Source organism: Temnothorax nylanderi, unplaced genomic scaffold (genome assembly GCF_030848795.1).
Source record: "Temnothorax nylanderi isolate EJ_2023f unplaced genomic scaffold, tnyl_v1.0 TNYL_tig0006_pilon, whole genome shotgun sequence".
Taxonomy (NCBI): Eukaryota; Metazoa; Arthropoda; class Insecta; order Hymenoptera; family Formicidae; genus Temnothorax; species Temnothorax nylanderi.
The window spans coordinates 2,596,361-2,613,962 of NW_027249068.1; the positions used below are offsets into that span (position 1 = coordinate 2,596,361).

Below are 17,602 nucleotides of genomic sequence, written 5' to 3' on the forward strand. Positions count from 1 at the left end.
CTCTCTTTACAGCTTAAGCTCCTCCCTACAGCGAAGCTGGCGGCGCGAATTTGGGAAGTTTTAATTACCCCGCGACCGTACTTACGGGTTAATCGGCCCGGGGAACACCAGCGGCTTTATAGTGCTCGGGAAGTTTGGTTCGTCCGCGGACATTAAACGCGGCGTTTCCAATTACGCCGCATGCATCTCGCGTCTCGTCAGTGTGCGCGGTCGACGTGCACGCGCGTACAAACCTCTCTCGTTGATCCGCTCGGAGTTTCGCAAGCCTGGCGGTCATTAACCTTACGCGAAAATGGATAAGACGGTTCGGTTCTGGCAACGTCGCCGCTGTACCTATAGAAACGCGCCGGCATATATACCAGGGCATACGTATAAGTGCCATTAAAAGGTGCCGCGCGGTACAGGGCGTTCCAGACGTCGCGTATTTTACGTCGAGTGCGCGGAAACTGGAGACAAGGAAACGCGGTCCTTTACGACGCGTGTTCCGAAACAATAGTAACTCGTACGAGCTCAGAAGGGATATTTGTATCCCAGCTCGCCCAGCTGGGTAAACGGTAATGGCTCACGCGCGTAACACGTTAATAATCAATAAACACTTTACAGTGTCGTTTAAACTTTAGCGTATCCGCGAGATGCGTTACGCCAACCGCACCTATAACCTTCTAAGCTCCGACATGTGACGAAGTGTGCTGTATAATAAAATAACCGGCCTTGTAATGAGATTATCACTGTGTGCGACGCGCTACTGGCTCTTTTAAGGTAGCTCTCGATGGCGACAGAAGACAATTATCTTTTAAACGCGCACGATCGTCACGACGGTTAGGCTAACGGTAAAAGATACGTTCTATTACTAGCCAACGAGTGGAAAATAACACCGCTATCGGTTCTAAGTTACAGCTTGCTCCAGTTTAAAGTCGTTATTAAAGACCTCCTTGCGGTTCGTAACGAGACGCGACAGATAAAACTAGGTGTGTGATAAAACACGACGAACACTCGTCAATTATTGCGTTCTATTATTAATTTTCGAAATGTAATTACATTATAATCTATGCCGATCGTCATCGTGCTCGGATTAATACTCCCCGTCTTTTTTTTGCGTCGTAATTTATCTCGCAATCAGAATGTTGTTAAGTGATTCGCGATAATCCTTCGGTTAGCGTCGACATGCGGTATCAATAGTCTCAAATGAGATACGGTGATTTATTAAAGACGATTTAAATGTCGATAGTATTCGCGTATCTTGAATTATGAATTATAGCGAGGGAATAAACGAACAGTCTCATAGTAATATTGATGATGAAATAAACGAGACTCTATTCAGAAAAGATTCACTCTATGGAATCACGCCCCAATTTTATTGCGCGCAACTGAAGATCGCATACAGCACACAATTTTTCATTCACATTGCGACATATTATGCGATGAACATTTCTACAAAACTTGTTCTCGCGTTCCTTCCGCGTGGAATCATTGATTTGAGCGGAAGTTAGAAAAAAGCTTGGTCCCAGAATGTTTACGCACCTCTGACGTGAGAATTTTTGGCAATCGACGCGCCTCCTTTCAACTGATTTGCATCTCGATGCTAACGCGCTCATTAACGACGCTTTCGAAAGTTCGCGGTCGCAGTTCTCTTTTTATTACCGGCATAAATGACTTCATTCGCGTGACTCATCGTCTCGCGTCTAGCGTACGAAGTATACCATAAGCGCATACTATAGCCGCATGACTGGTCACTGGAAAACCGCACAACGTGGAACAGCCGATTTCGCGAGTTCTCGAAGCGCGACCAATCGGTAGTGTCGCTTTCCAAGCATCGGACGCTCGACTCGAACCCTCCAGATGCTACTCCGACTGTCAGGTCTGACAGTTTTAAGCGTTCGATTGCACAAGAACCACTTTACGGGCGTATTTTTACATTATCACTCGAGGGACAGCGCGACAGGCTTGACGAGTCTATAAAATTCAACAGGTTATTTGTCAATAACCAGTATAAATAGACGTAGCTCCGCGTTTAATAAAAATTAATTTTTCCTACCTGTGCTATCTAATATCATGTTTTTATTCGTGGCGTTTGAAAACATCTGACGAAATTCGACTGATCGATACGTCATCGAGAGAACGAACGCTTTTTTTCCAATAAGATATTTCGTAACCAATCGAATCTCACTCACCACACCACTCACGAGAGACATTTATTCGTCAGAGTGTAGCGCGCGTCACTTTACGATAAGTAATAGCGTAACGCAATTCTATAACTCGGCATCACCGGCGAACAAGGTTCACGATTCACGATAACTGTACACGAGTAATATTTTTCTCTTTATGAATATCAAGTGATTCGTTGAATTGTACTTCTATGTGCAATTCTACTGTAAGTCTCTTTTCTTTGTCGAGAGACAACGATGTACGTTCGTATTATACCTCAACGTTTGTCACGCGGTCGACGTTCCTTGCAATTACGTGGTCATTGGCAGCGGGTAATTACGTCACTAGAGACAGAAAGGCTTCGTATGTATCTAAAAGGCGAGGCGGTTTCTAGTGTGAGAAATTCGTATTCCTGAATAAGGAGTTTACGTAACTCAAAGCAGGTAAGGCTAGTAAAACAAACGGCGCGGCGGCGCGCGGCTATTTTACACAAATTCGTTTCGCGAATCTAGCACGGGAGAAAGTGTTGCCTCCGCTGACCGTTTCATTAGCATTGTACATGTGTGACGACATGTCAGCGAAGACTGTATGACTGCGTTTCCAACTTACGCCAAGACAATAGCCAAAACGAAGACTATACTCGCGGTCGCGTCATCTATTTTCGTGGTTTGATATTTAAGGGAAAGAACGTGTATTTCTGATCTGCCGATCGACTCGATGTCATTGATCAGGACGCGATCCTGATAGGGTTAAGGCCAAACCCTCGGCGATAGGTCTTCCGTGAAGGCTAATATCGACGGCGCGGCGGCGACGACGGTGACCGATCGCGATCTCCGAAGCGTTGCGAAATACCATCGCGCAATCTTGATAGCGGATCGAAATCGATCGGTCGGCTTTTGAATTTCCACGGTTACACGGCAATATGAAATGCCTTTGCGGTAGCGGCCTTTGCTCGGCTTTCACCGACTACCGGAGGCGAGCGATTTTTCTTCGACGTTCGCCGCTACCGGTCAGCAAAGTCGAGCTTAAGGAAATGTCATGGCTGCGCAAATCTTGACCGACTTGATATCTCGCACGGTCGCGTGTTACGTCAGCGTGGATATACATCTAACAAAGATATCGAATTGCGTCGCAAAAACTTTTCCGATTCGTCGATCGAGGCAATGAATTCTATCATGTGCGGCAATCTCTCATTCTAGAACTATAGATATTTCTAGATTTCTAGAGTTCCTAGATGGACAAATTTCGTTATTTCTGTATACAATACCATAAATTTTAAAAATTCTATGGACACTAAAGATTTCAAATTTCTTCTGTCTTTCTTTATTGCTCCCTATATTTTCTTTCCAAACGTTTATTCAATCATGTTAACAATTATATGGTGAATATTCTAAGAGATTGACAAAAAAAGTCGCCAAAATTTTCAAAATTACGAAAACTTGCGGAAAATATTGACAAAACATTTTTTTGTTTGCTTACAGATTTGACGATACGTTGATGAGAAACGGCGAAATGGTACATCCGAAACCCATGTTTTTCTTAGAAACGACGCCTGCTTCCGACGGAGATCCGAGGGAAGAATCATCGTTCGATCCCGAGACGAGTTTACCCCTTACGGCTCTTGCTGTAGAAGATGCGATTTACAGAGGAGAAGGAAACGCCAATGTCGTTATCGCGCTGCCACACGTAAGTCGTTAATCACAAATTTTTTTCTATTTTGTATATTGCATTTTGGGTCGTTTATGTCGCTTAAAAGTATTTCATGAACATGATTTGACTCATCGATTGAGAAATATTCGAAATATTCAAAGAGCAAGAAGTCTCAGCTAACATTCTTTTTCTTTTATTCGCTCACCGCTCTTTTACGCTTCGCGAGTCTTGTCGATGAACCCTCGAGAATCATTCTCTTGAAGATCTCCACGATTCCGCGACCAAGTAAGACAAAGCCTGGATAAACTCGGATTTCTACTTTGCTCTCGCGGATTCCGCCGTATCGCGACGTGACGTGTGTATGGTCTCTTCTTGATCCCATTCTTGAACTACTGCCGTTCGCAACTTCGTTAGTCGATTCTTTTCTCGGTGTCCTCGTTGATTTACAATTCAACTCCTTTTGTTCGTTTTTCAATATAAATCTAATTTTCTAGATCGCGTTCAATACACGAATAACAGTATTAACGGTGTTTTACTTTTACACACGTAACACATAAATATGTTACACGCTTCTAAATGGAATAATTTTCTTAGGAAGCTTTAAAAATGCGTAAGTATAGTGTCGAAGAGAAAAACGGAGAAGCCCGTCTTATAATACCTGTGCGACTGCTAAATGCTGTTTATAGCGAATAGCGAATTACATAAATGCAATATAATTAAGATGCAAATGCGCAAAAACACGTGAACAGCTACTCGTCCGCAACGCAAAAATGCCAATCGCATCAAGTAAAAGAGGGAAGGAGGGCGTTTCGAGTTTCGAGCCTCTCCCACGATAATCGATCGTACGAGTTGTCTCGTCAACAGATAAGAGCACACGCAATTTCTTCGCGTGGGCTTCGCACAAAATTCTCAGGTTATCGTCGCGCGATAATAACTTCGCAAGAACGGCCTCGAATACAGTTCGAGGAAAAACACGTTGATTGTTAATAACGCAATTATTGTAAAAAAAAAAGATGATTGAGATTCTCGCGTTCGTGTTGTTGCGTGATTCCGCATCGCGAACATTTCCGACGAGGAAAAATCTATTGCAACACGAAGAAATAGAAATCTGTAGACAATGAGAGACGCAAGAAACACGGAACAGTCTGTACGAAACACCCTAAATTCTACACGCGTGGTGCGCGTGGTACTTTTCTGACACACCCTGTAATTAGCGAATAATTAATAACTGCGTGACCAATCGGGAAATGTGTTTTAATAATTGTACGTATACACGAAACAATTGTGCCTCTACGTGGCAGGAAGGGACGATCTCGCGTGGGCGTAGCCGCGTGTTTCTTCAGGACGTGGACAAACGATCCATAAGCATAAATAATTTTGTTTAATTGCCCACGACGCGACGTCCACGCCGACCGCGCTCTCTTATCTCTGCCGTTTATTTATGCTGATCGCGTCGTCGTCGTCGTCGTCGTCGTCGTCGTCGTCGTCGTCGTCGTCGTCGTCGTCGCAGGAAATGAATTTTTTTTCCATTTTGCGCGTCTCCTCAGGTGCGCATTTCGAGGGATCGGATACGGTCGTATCGCGATACGCCGAGCGAACGTGCCCGTCGTTTCCATCCGATGCACCGCGGACTTTATCGCGGATCGATAATAATCGTATAAGCGTGTATGTGTGCAAGTGTGTATATGCTCTCAACTTCTGTGACCTGGACTGAATTACCGTTATCGTATGTTGCGATGGATACGCAGATATCTCTCGAAAAATCATAATTACTATATCGGAAAGAGCGCGAGATCATATCGGAAATTATGCCACGGAGAGATTACAGTTTATGCGATTCTTATTTTCTCTCATTTGTCTTTACTTATATTTATATATCGCAAACCTTTGGTACCCAGATCAAATTTTAAGCAGAAAATTGAGCGTTTTAGCAGCACCTGGGCGGATTAGACGCTTGTATAACGCTGATAACGTATTAAATTTCTACTACGTGATTTCTCCTGCCACACACGAACGATACCTCATTCTCATGTCACGCGGTCGCCGCGCACGTCGATGACAGCGATGCGTGCACGCGTACTAACAGCGTAACTCCGGATCTTCGTTGCGCTCGTCGACGAGTTTGTCGAACTTGCATACGGTCAGCTCCGTTCGCGGCTGATAGGGCAGATAAAAAAAAGTGGATTGGAGCTGTTCTTTCGGATACTTGTCGATATCTCTAAAGTATCGACGATATCGGCAGTATCGAGAAAATGTATCAGTATGCTGGTCACGCTGTATTAAAAATTTCAAAGCATGGAATTCTCCACTGAATAAGCATTAAATAAGCATAAGAGCATCGATAATCGCAAATTTGTCTGGTTCGCGGTGGTAGGATGTACCGACTTCTTCTTCTTCTCCTCCTCCTTTTCTTTCTCTTTGTTTTCTTTCCTCCCTTTCGTCACGTATTTCCTCTTCACGTAGCGACCTTAACCTGCGCGTTGAGTCATCCTCGCCGTGGGTTTATAATTTTATTACGTGACTCGGCTGCATCGACTTCGAGGGACTATCGGCGCTGCGAAGGGAGAACGAGCGCCGAATAGAAAAACTTACGATCGCCGTGAGTGCGCTTCGAGACTCGAGACTCGAGACTCGAGACTCGAGACTCAAGACTTCAGTCTTCGGAACGCTTAGCATTCCAATACTGTTTATAAATAAAAGTTCATTGCGCATTTTTTCGTCTCTTCAATTCTCGATGACTTTCGATTCGATACGTCTATCGACGATCCTTCGGTTCTCGCGATTCTCGGAAGGAGAGTTCTTAGGATACGTTTTGTCGTGCTGGCTGTTGCTCGCACGTATTGGTATCGGGCGGAGAGTAAATTAAGTCGTTAACCGCGACACACCAGCTGCTCGGAAGCAAAACGTCGTTACCCCGTTGATATACCCGCGAACGTTTCGTTATCTTCCTGCGCCGCCGCGCCGCGCCGCGCCGCGTTTATCGGAACCAACGGCTTTACGACGGGCTCTAACGAGTCCGTGTGTTTGAATCGTTCTCCCGACTCGTTCTTCTTCCAACCCAACCTAGCACAATGTTAGTAACCTGGTTTCGAGATGGCGATAGCCGTTCTGCTCGATACCCGACCGCGATACGTGCCACGTACGACCAGTTTTCCTAGTAATGGCGAAGGATTCCTCCCTCAGCGTGTCTCTCGTTGAACTATGCGAGGAGGGGATTCAGGGCGCAAAGCGCGAATGTATAATTGAAATTTAGACGAGGCTTTATCTTTTGAGGCAGCCTCGGCAAGCATTACGAAGGCTCATTCATCAACGTGAGGCGACTCATCGTTGGTGACGTTGGCAGACTGCGAGTTTCGAGAACTTTGATCACGCGAGGTACGCGACTTCGATCCGATGCATGCGATGCCCTTCTCTTGCACGATGCCGTTCGACGTTCGTTGAATCACATCTCGATTATCTCAGATTCTTCGTGATCACAGGGATTACGCTATTTTCTAAGTGCATGCCGATAGCGACGTCTCATTAATGGTTATACGCACGGCCAATGATATATCCTGGACGACTAGCATGGGCCTTGACGTTACCACAATCGGTATTTGTTTCGCGAAACGCTATTTTCTGTCCGCATAATCGCGTACGCAATCGTCGTAGCCTTTGTAGCCTCTAATCAGCCAGAAATTGCAGTTCGATACGCCTGCGTGCGTATGACGAATTATCGTCGCGCCATTAGCGATGTAGAACCAAATGGAACTAGATGGAAAGATTATTCAATTCGTGCTTTACTGTCAGCTGAAGGAAACTAGGTAACGGCAGCGGAGGGTCGGGCAATGTTTGTATTCAACCGTCGCGATGTGATCGGGGTTTCGCGATCCGATCGATAGGACGTATCGATCGGATGTAAAACCACTCGCGAGTCGCGAGTCCTGCTCTTCCCATCCGCTCGTATAATAACCGTTCGGCCTGTCCGGCCATTCCCCGCGTCTCGCTCTTCAAGGTACGGATAATTGCGCGCGGCCTATCTCTGCTTAATCAGTCATAGATCGCGGACCGATGCGCGCGTGCACACGGCTCCGCAGTCCGCACCAGCGATCGTCACGCCATTGGACGTGTTGCAGCTCGCCCGGAGGGAAGACGGGAAGAGGATTCGGGGGTGGGAGCGAGCAAAAGGATAGAAAGGGAAGAAAAGGGTGTACAGGCGGAAGAGGGAGCGAGTGGGACGCGGTAGTGAGTAACCGCGAAGCGGAGTCTCCCCGCGCGCGAGAGGGAGATAGAGAGAAAGAGAAGAGAGGGGCGCTTATGGGAGAGCGGGTCAAAGAGAGAGAAAGAGGGACCATTAACCGTTGGCCGTTGACCCCCCGGTTGACGCGGCGGGGATGTACGGGCGGGTGGCGGGTGGTGGAAGAAAGGAGGGCACTGAAGTGGGGACCGGCCGACCGATCGATCCTCCGCGCGCCTCAGAACTCAGAACTGTGCTGGCGATCGCCAGGTGATGAATGGTCGGACGTCGATCGATGGATGGCTTCGGAGCGATTTGTAATTAATACGCTTCCACGGTTCTTCCGAGAGTTCCGGGGGTCGTCGACCCTTACCTACCTATGTGTCCACTGGACAGTCGCGGTATGAAACTCTCCGAGAAGATTAATCGTTTATTTTCGTCTCTTTGTTACAGCGGGATCCTTCTCGATAATAAACATCGCCGTTCAATCTTTGTTATTACCTTCTCTTGACGTCGTTGCTTCATGCGAGAACGCAGGCTGAGATCACTCTTCATCCGTGCTAAACGCTCTACCGTTTAGAAAAACGAGACGATATCGGAATATGGTCGCTGAAATACGGTCTCGATTTATTCACGGGGAGATTGGTAACCGGGGGACCGCCGATACTACCCGCGTTTAACCGCGAAACTCGTCGCGGCGCGACATTTTCGGCGGGGAATTAACGCGCTCGCGCGCATAATGCGGTGTAGCTGCAGGCGCGACGTCGTTCCAGCGTTGTTGAGGTTTCCGCGTGATTCCGTGTCCGATCTGTCGCGAGCGGGCGGGAACGGGTCATGTTGAATTTAATGAGATCGCGCGCTGGACACGGTTCGCCGAAGCGGGCATCCGGTCTCTCCTTCTCCCTTTTTCCCTTCCACCCTCTCTCTATCTCTCTCGCGTTGCGCTGAATCGAAACGAATCGGCGTCGATATCGATTTCCTGCTCTGTTTCTATGTTTGGACACCCTTTTCGTTCGTGTGCTCCAACGATGCGCGAGTTCCGATCTAATCTGGACTCTCGCGACAGCAGTTACATCACTTTTACAATGTGTTCGTGCAGTACCGCGTTTGTACAACGGGAGATAGTTGACAAGGGTATCCTCAGAAAGCGCTGAAAGCCGCGCATTGAGAGCGTATCGAATGCGATACACTGTGTATACATTTACAGGCTTGACCCGATAGTACGGCGCGTTATCCTTATCGGACTCATACATGGTTATTCGACTTGGTCACATTGCGTTGCGTAAAAAAAAGATGTTATTTAGTCTCGGGGTCACTCGTACGTAGATTAACTATTAAAAACTACTCGCGTAGAAACATTGCAACAGTAGGCAGCTTAATGTAAGCGGCAGTCACGTCGACCGTTTCAACGAGGTCGAAACGCGCCTCGTGATCTCCTGTTTAATTTCGCTTACGCAACTGTAGAAGCGATTAGCATTTTTTGCTGTGCTTCGTCCCGGTCGAGATGTTGTTCTACTATAGGCAATTAATTTAATTCGCGTTACGGATCGTTTGCTATTCAATCTTTATATAGCGCCGTGCGTCGTGAATCTATCACTGGCAAGGATAAGTCGTCAATTATTATTGTCAAAAAACCGAAACTGCAAGAAATCAATATCACATTTCTTCTCGATATTTTTCTTTTCTATTTTTGAATACGCGGTCATTAACATTAATAGTAATAGTGACATTATAAAACAAATTGCATTTTAACACGATTATAGCCTCTGGCACGATTTAAATTTATATAATTTTATTATTTCAACGAATTTAAATTTAAATATTAATTCATCCAGTATTTTTAGATATGCCGTAATCGCATGTATTTTCTCCGCGTGGAGATACTTTTGTTGGCAGACCTCGCACGAAAAAAAAACGACGCACGCAGGCAGGTATATACAGCCGCATTAATAGACGTGACGCATGAAAAACTTGCAGCCACGTCAGCCGGCTTAGCCTATATATCGATTGGCGGTTCACGTTGGGTCACACGCTCTTGAGAGATTTGCCGAGAGGCGCGAGAAATTGAACGTTCCAAATTGTATTGTGTATTTTCACGCGGACGCGCTGAACGCATGTGAATTATGACGGCGAATGTCGTTGTAAAACAATGCCGCATGTAATATGCAGCATGCGCGCATGTTAAAAAGCTTAAGTGTTGCTCTGTTAACACGCTTTCCTGACAGTCATATATTAACGGCGTTGCCTATAAGATCTTTCATCGACTTAGATTAATTAAATACGTATATTATTCCTGTGTAATTTATGTGCGTAAAGCGTTCGTGTTTTCCTCATATTTCCTCGCAACAATTGCTACTTGCTGAATGTTACTGAACGACTGAAACTCGATAGAAGATGGCTCAATAATTCTGTATATTCCGAGAATTCTTGATTTTCTGATGTCCCGTTATCTCTCTAAAAATTATTATTATTTTTACTTAAATATTTATGGAAGAGATAATCATTTTTATCACAACTTATATTTACCTTCATATTGCATTATGTCATACATAAATGTCTTCTGACAGATATTGTGCTATAATTGAAATTCATAGACTTCAAGATATAAATCTGTCACTATAACGGGAGCAACGAACAGTTGACTCTTTCGATGTATTTAACAACTTTTGCAACAGCTCGTCTATATATATTTCCACCCAATATTTACGTCACCGTTTTTTTTCTTTTTTTTTTTGCAATAATTGTACATCGACATTGCTCATCTCTGGAGATCGCGCCTGTAATCGAATTATCAATAGTTCGCGCGAATATCGTGGCGAACGGTCAGCAAAGTGGAACGCGTAGCAACTGCCCGTCGAGTGTTCACCGTACAATCATTATTGGGCCGACGCGACGGGCGATCGAGCGTTCATCTCCTGTCTTTTTACATGACAAAACGTCGGCCGACTAGTAGTACAGCCGGTTTCCTGTATAGAAGACCGGCGCGCCCTAGTAATTAATGTCGTCGTTTATTGCGATACTTTGAGAGTGATTAGAGCCCGTCCCGAAAATCGCAGCGAGTCACCAAACGAAACATCGATCTGGCCTCAGCCGCTGGACAATCATTTTCAACGTTGGTGGACTGTCCGAAGTAACTTGGATCAATTTGTTCGGGAAAGCGACAAAATCCGATTTTCACGGGTTTAATACTCATCTAGAATCGTAATTAGGACGCGATCGTAGATCGAAATCGTAAAAACGGACGCAAGGTGCCGGAACGATGGCGCTTAGTCATCGCTCGTTTTTTCCATGTAAGATTACCAAATTCGACATGGTTCGCGATATTTGTCGATAGCCGTGATCGAGCGTGTCGATCGCCGTGCCGAAAATCACAGCGCATAATGCGCCACGCTTGTTAAATAACGGTTACATTCGCCTGCTTGTCCAAACCTTACGAAATTGTTGCGAGTAATGACTGCCTTTCGAAATCCCGAATAAGATTCGATGACGGACGGTTTCGTGTTGTAATAAAAATGTTGCATTTGGAAGGATCTGGCACCGTTGGCCTTTTCAGAAATATCAATAATATATATATTTATTATTACATTATTAATTGTTTTACGCGTTCCGTCCAAGAGGCTCCGGATTGTCTAAACGTCTAAAGAATACAAAATGTTCTCGAATTTCGAATTATCGGCATTCCTCTCATTTGGAGAGTGTGAGAAGATACACATAATGTAGTGGACGAGAGAACGAGAAAAGCTTAAAAAAGGGACGATTACTCAAATATCGTCACCTTAATACTTGTCGTGGTGCAAAAATTAGAGAACTCGCGGGCGAATTAAGTTTCAGAGTGTCCTAAAACCTTGGCTTCGTTCATCGATTAATAGGGTTCGTAAAAGCCGTGACGAAGTCGAGCATGCCTGGAAACAACGGACGAGAGCGGCTTGGCCGTTATCTTTAACCCGAGAATTTTTCATAAAGTCGACCTACATACTCGCCGCCTGCAGTGTCGCCAGGTTGGGAGGAATTGATCCGCTCCTGATAACGCGAGCCACCTTACATACTTGCAAGCGGGATCGCATAGAAAATGCGGGGTCGTTTAATTTGTTCAGACAGACCGAGACCGCCAACGCCAACGGAAGGAAAATAGATACGAACGCGCTATTGTCCACCTTGAATCTTTTTTTTACGCTCACGCAATTTTCTTCCTACGTATGACTTTATAAATAGAATGTAATTTTGCACGCGCAATTGTGTTTACAGCGTAAGCATGTCGGAATTAAATTGTTCAATATTACACGCTGTATACTTATAATTAGTATTCCCATTCGATGTTTGTCAAAAGATAAAGCGTTTCAAGATATGCGATCGACGTTGTTCATGGCTTTATTGGATTTATTTTTTCGTCTTTCAGGAGCACACGGTAATACGATTCCGGAAGTCGTTACCGGGCGAGGTTTCACCGGATGGCGGCAGAACACGCGTGCAGCGGGAGGTGGGGTACGCCAGGAACGTGATTTCCTGTTTTTTGGGCTCTTACGTGCAGATCCCCGAAATTGTTCGTTACGACGCGGCCGATATAGCCAAATTGTCGGACGCCGTCCGCCCTCTCCGACCAGGTAAATTGTTTTCCCACACGTCAGAGATATCGCACCGTTCTTCATCGCTCCTCGTATTTGCATAGAATATGCAGAGATTCCCACGAAATATATTGGCTTCGAAAATTGAACCGTTTCACGAGCCTTTGTGATTTTGTGTAATTAGCCGCTACATTCGGTTTTACGCGTCTTGTATGTGTGTGTGTTTTATTGTTTTTTTTTGCACGCATCCAATTATCATACACACACATCCCGTATATTACTTTCTCCGGCAGAATATAAGTTTTCAATATTTATACGTAATCGTGATGTTCTTTCTCGGGAAGCAAACGCGAACAGCTGCCGCGTATCATAACTAGTTTCGGTCGTGCCATCTTCTCATTTTTATTAAGATAGGTAGTCGCTGAGTTATTCTTCGTCGGCGCGTACACCTGCCACCTTATTTTTCGATCGCTCCGGCCGAATAACGATCTTTCCGCGTCTGAAGCCTCCCGAGACACCGGGTTTCTCGTGCACGCGAGGAGCCTGGAGCTGAAATTTCATCGATTTCGTTGCAATATTGTGAACAACAGGCGATTCGGTTGCACCTTACTCTCGTTCTTTTTTTTCCATGCCATGCAATCGATCGTATCGGGTTGCGATATTACAGATGTACGGAGCGTCTGTAAAAAGAGAACTGTTCATCTCAATTATTCGAATCAATTGGTCGATATCGGACGCTAATGGACAGATCGTCGCTAAGCTCGGCGACTTTAATCAACTTTTGAATTCGCAAATTCAATTGTTCTCGCAAATATAAGCACAGTCAGCGCAACTATTCTTGTCGTTGCAGAATTCACGTCGGACAGCTATTAAGTATAGCAAAAATATTACCCGCGATAAATGTTACAATGCCGTCGTGTTACAGAGATTGTTAAAAGAATTTCTTTTTTTTTTCGATGTATATATTTTTACACTTATGATAATACGATGTTTGATTGACGTACGTCTCTCTATATTCGCATTCGAAATCGCGAGATTTTAATAACGTTTTACAGCCGAGATTTAACCTGTTGTATTAAATCGCGAAGAATTAGATATTATTCTCGCCGTTAATAGTCAACGGCGATAATTATATTGATATTTTATCTCGACGGCTTTCTAACCGATGGAGTACGCTCCTCTCGAAGTCTCGCTTCGCCGCGAAGCGACCGATGCAGTAGGTAGGTACACAGAAAACGGTTTCTTCCCCTTCGAGAGCAATCTACGGTTAAAATGTGCCATATCCATCGCTTCTGCGTCTATATACTCGTGCGCGACCAACCATATATATTTGCCCACGAATCTTTGCGATTTAATAACATTTACCGTCGTATCGGAACGAAACGATCAGCGCGATGCATTCCATTTCTCGAGAGTTAATTAAGCATGAGTTCTCGAGAAGCAGCGGACGCGGCTTTCCCACCGAGCGACGCGATACCGGCGCGTCGATCGATAGTAAACTTACTTACAATTGACTTATAATTCAGCCAAATGTCGCGGGCTCCGACCGGCGCGGAGCGGCGGCGACGGTGACTGGTGCTTTTCGTTCGTGCTGGGAAATAAAGTGCTATGCGCCGCGTCCGCCTCGGCGGACTAAATTTACGACGCGCGGCGGCTCCTGCGGGCTGTCTGCGACTCACACTCTCCGCCTGCAGCTGTGCGCTCTCAAAAAGATGACGTCGCCCGACGAGAGAAGCGTCCTCGAGGAGACGCTAAAGCCAGCGGTCGCCGAGTACCGTGTCATTGCTTTATCGTTTTTCGCCGCCATCCGTTTTCAAGTTCCTCGTTCCTCCTTGATGTCTCTGAGTCACACGTATCCCGCATAATCCCTGCCACTACTTGAATCACGTTTCTTAATTTAACGCAGAGTTTCACGCGTATAGCTCGCAATTTACGAAAAAAAATAAATAAATAAATTCGGCGTTGCAGCGCATCTCGCTCGACACGCCGCGTTGGCCGCGACGGTCATACACGTTTCAAGGGACGCACGATCAATCACTCCTACGAAAAGGCCACGACTCCGTGTCCTTTGAGATATCGCTCTTTCGGAAAAGCTAAAGTGAGGATTTAAATATCGTTCTCAGCGACGCATCGCGAAATCGGCCGAGAGATCACTGATCTGGACGAAGGACGAGAATCCAAAGTATGTGTGTGTGTGTGTGTGTGTGTGTGTGCGTGAACGCGATAAATAAAATTTCATTAACGAGAGACGCGACTGAATCCTTACCCGCTGGTTTTCGCAGTGGGCATAATAGTCGTTGTAACGTCGAGTAGGACGTCTGTAAAAATATATCTCCGTCCTGTTGATTTCTCACTCGAGAAAACTTAGAATATTATGAACAGAAACTGTAAAGAAGGTGTATTAACGAAGTCTGCGCGAGCTTCGTTTCGACCTCGCTATTTTCGATAATATTCTCAATCTTCGAAAAATTCGGATATTATTTGACAAGATGTAAAAGACAGGTCTTTTCGATAAAGTCGGCGCGTGTACACACAGCGACGGATAACGTCAGAAAGATGCTGGCAACTGCTGCAGAGAAGCAGTTATTATAGTAATTAAAAGGGGGAAACCGTTAATAAATATATAGGTATAGAGATGGACGTCTCTCTCGTGCGATCATGACAGATTAAGCCGCGTGATAGCAAATAAGCTTTAATCCCTTCATAGCCTTCTTTTAACTTTTTTTAAATCTTTTTTACAGCTGTTTAACTAACAGCAGAAACTGACGGAAATTATTTTTAATTTCTTTAAGTTATGCTAAACAGATTCCTCGCTACAATGTTTATCCGTAGAGTGACGATTCTTCGAATAAACACATACGTGCAACTCCTTCGGTTTACAAGCTTCTAAATGATATTTTTAGAGCACGATAAAATATTACGCTTGATTTTTCGCTGATATTTAACGCGTCGGAGGTCCTATCAGGAAAAGATATAAAACAAGATGATATATTTTCTGTTTACGTTTGACTGCATAGCGAGGACTCATAATATTTGCATACATATTATATTCCTGTCTCCGTCCCGTCCTACAGTTTTCTTTCTTGTGCGAAAGGTCAAAATCAGATCATCGATGCACATGTATAACATTTGGCGACTGTTTTGACAGCGGTGGTTATGCACTTAAAAACTGCGAGAGATTCCAGAGAGTCACGTTCGATGATTGGCGTCAATAATAAAATAACAAAGTTAATTAAATTGAAGGCATGCCAGAAGGAACGCTTACGTACTTGTTCGACGAGGGGAAACGACCATCTCTATCTCGCCAAGATTTCCCGACTCCCTCTGTCTCCACCTTCATCCTAGAAGGATGCGTTTTGTTCGAGAACATTTATTACACGCGCACACAATGAAAACGCGAGATCGCGCGCGGGGATTTATTTTTGAATAATGCAGCGACGTTTATCATCCGCTATCGGCGAGAAGGAGATCCGCCCATTGTATGCAACGCGCGGTAATTTCGTTCGGTGGAACTACTTCCCTTTTCTCTTTCGCGGTGCGAAATCGCTCCGGGGCAATTGTCGCTCCGCGCCTTATCGGGATCCGTCGATCACCCGAGCCGTCTTTACGAGATTATTTTAAAATATTAACCATCAATCGTTCCTTAATGCGTGGCTTTTGACGTAACATGTGGCGCAATAACGGGGATATACTGGATGAATAGAATAAGTAATATAACGATAGAGGATAACAATAAAGAATAAATTCGTGATTGATTCATTCACGTTCTGTATTTTTCGCGTGGAAACGACAGAGCACGCGCGCGCGTTTGCACGTAAAACGAACACGGAATTGTTGGATAGATGTTCAATACTCGTTTGCATACGTCCACACGTAGGCGTGGACTGGCGTTGTTTACGCATAGACGTCCAGCGTCGACCGTGTCGGGTGTTTTCCACCGGAAATCTGTTGGGCAGACCTTGTGAAACGGGGTCCTGCAAGAAAACCCTCGATAAGGTAGGTGGGCAATTTACGCGCGGCTGCATCCAGGGAGGGCCTGCTGGGAAGAGATGTTAATCAGAATGCCCCGTGTCGCGTCACTTGGCGCGATCCCGCATTCGCAAACACGTACGAATTAATTCCGTTCTTATATTACCTCGTATAACTGACGACACGGAAATTAATGTGGCGCGAGAAGACTTTTCTTTGTTACGAGAAAAGTCTTGAGGAATCTTCAAAGCTCTTTGCGCCGTAGTCACGTTTGTGTGTGTGAATTGTGATCATGTCATCTTTTTATTCTCATAAGCGTCGTACATAACGGTTCTCGCTCATTGGCGTGCGGTCGGCGTACTTATGCGTGTCAGAACGGTTTACCGAAGTTTACCAGTACAAGTTTATTATACTTACTAAATACCGGGCGGCGAGAGTTCATACTCGGTCACCGTGTCTTTATTTTCTTTTATGCATGTAATTTCCGTTTCTGCTACGTGCTTTATTTCGTATAATAATGCTATATATTTCTTTTCTCCCTCACATGATTACTTTTATGTGTTTTTACTTTTTACTTTTTTTTTATTTACTTTTCTCACTTATTTCTTCTATTTTCTCCATCTTTGTGTTCTCATATTTGTTGTTTTTTTTTTAATTATTTTGTATTACTGGATCTTTCACGCCCTTACCGTAACTTATGTTCTTCTTAGAAATAAACACGTTCTTAGAACGAAGTAAACTGATGTTATTATCAAATTCTGTAATTGAGTTCACAGAACGCATATGTTTCCTTTGCGTTTCCACCACCGCGCTCACACTTATCCGGATAAACTTGTATTTATCCGTTTACACACCGGTTTACCGGCGAAAAGTCTATCCGGTCTGGTCTCCCGCGGCTGCAGATGCAACAAGTGGTCGGCCGTGCTCTTCCGCTGCTTTTCTTTCCGCGGATTCGTCGATATTCTGACACGTTGGCACTTTCTCCGGCGGCTATTGGAAATAGAAGCCACCACCGTCCTCCTCTGCCGCTGTTGGTCGTTTCGTCGGCAAAGGTTGCTTG

The 17,602-nt window shown here is 44.9% G+C and overlaps 1 protein-coding gene across 2 annotated transcripts in view; it reads left to right on the forward strand.

Moving 5' to 3' along the window:
• Positions 1–17,602, forward strand: part of Ipk1 (Inositol phosphate kinase 1) — a 75,300-nt gene that overhangs the window by 50,380 nt on the left and 7,318 nt on the right. Inside the window, exons 3-4 of one of the 2 annotated variants that reach the window (XM_071717724.1) lie at positions 3,627–3,831; positions 12,408–12,612. In XM_071717724.1, coding sequence (XP_071573825.1) covers positions 3,627–3,831; positions 12,408–12,612 — 410 coding nt within the window. Of the gene's footprint in view, positions 1–3,626; positions 3,832–9,425; positions 9,943–12,407; positions 12,613–17,602 lie in introns of those variants that run through there. The other variant, XM_071717725.1, reaches the window with a different exon arrangement.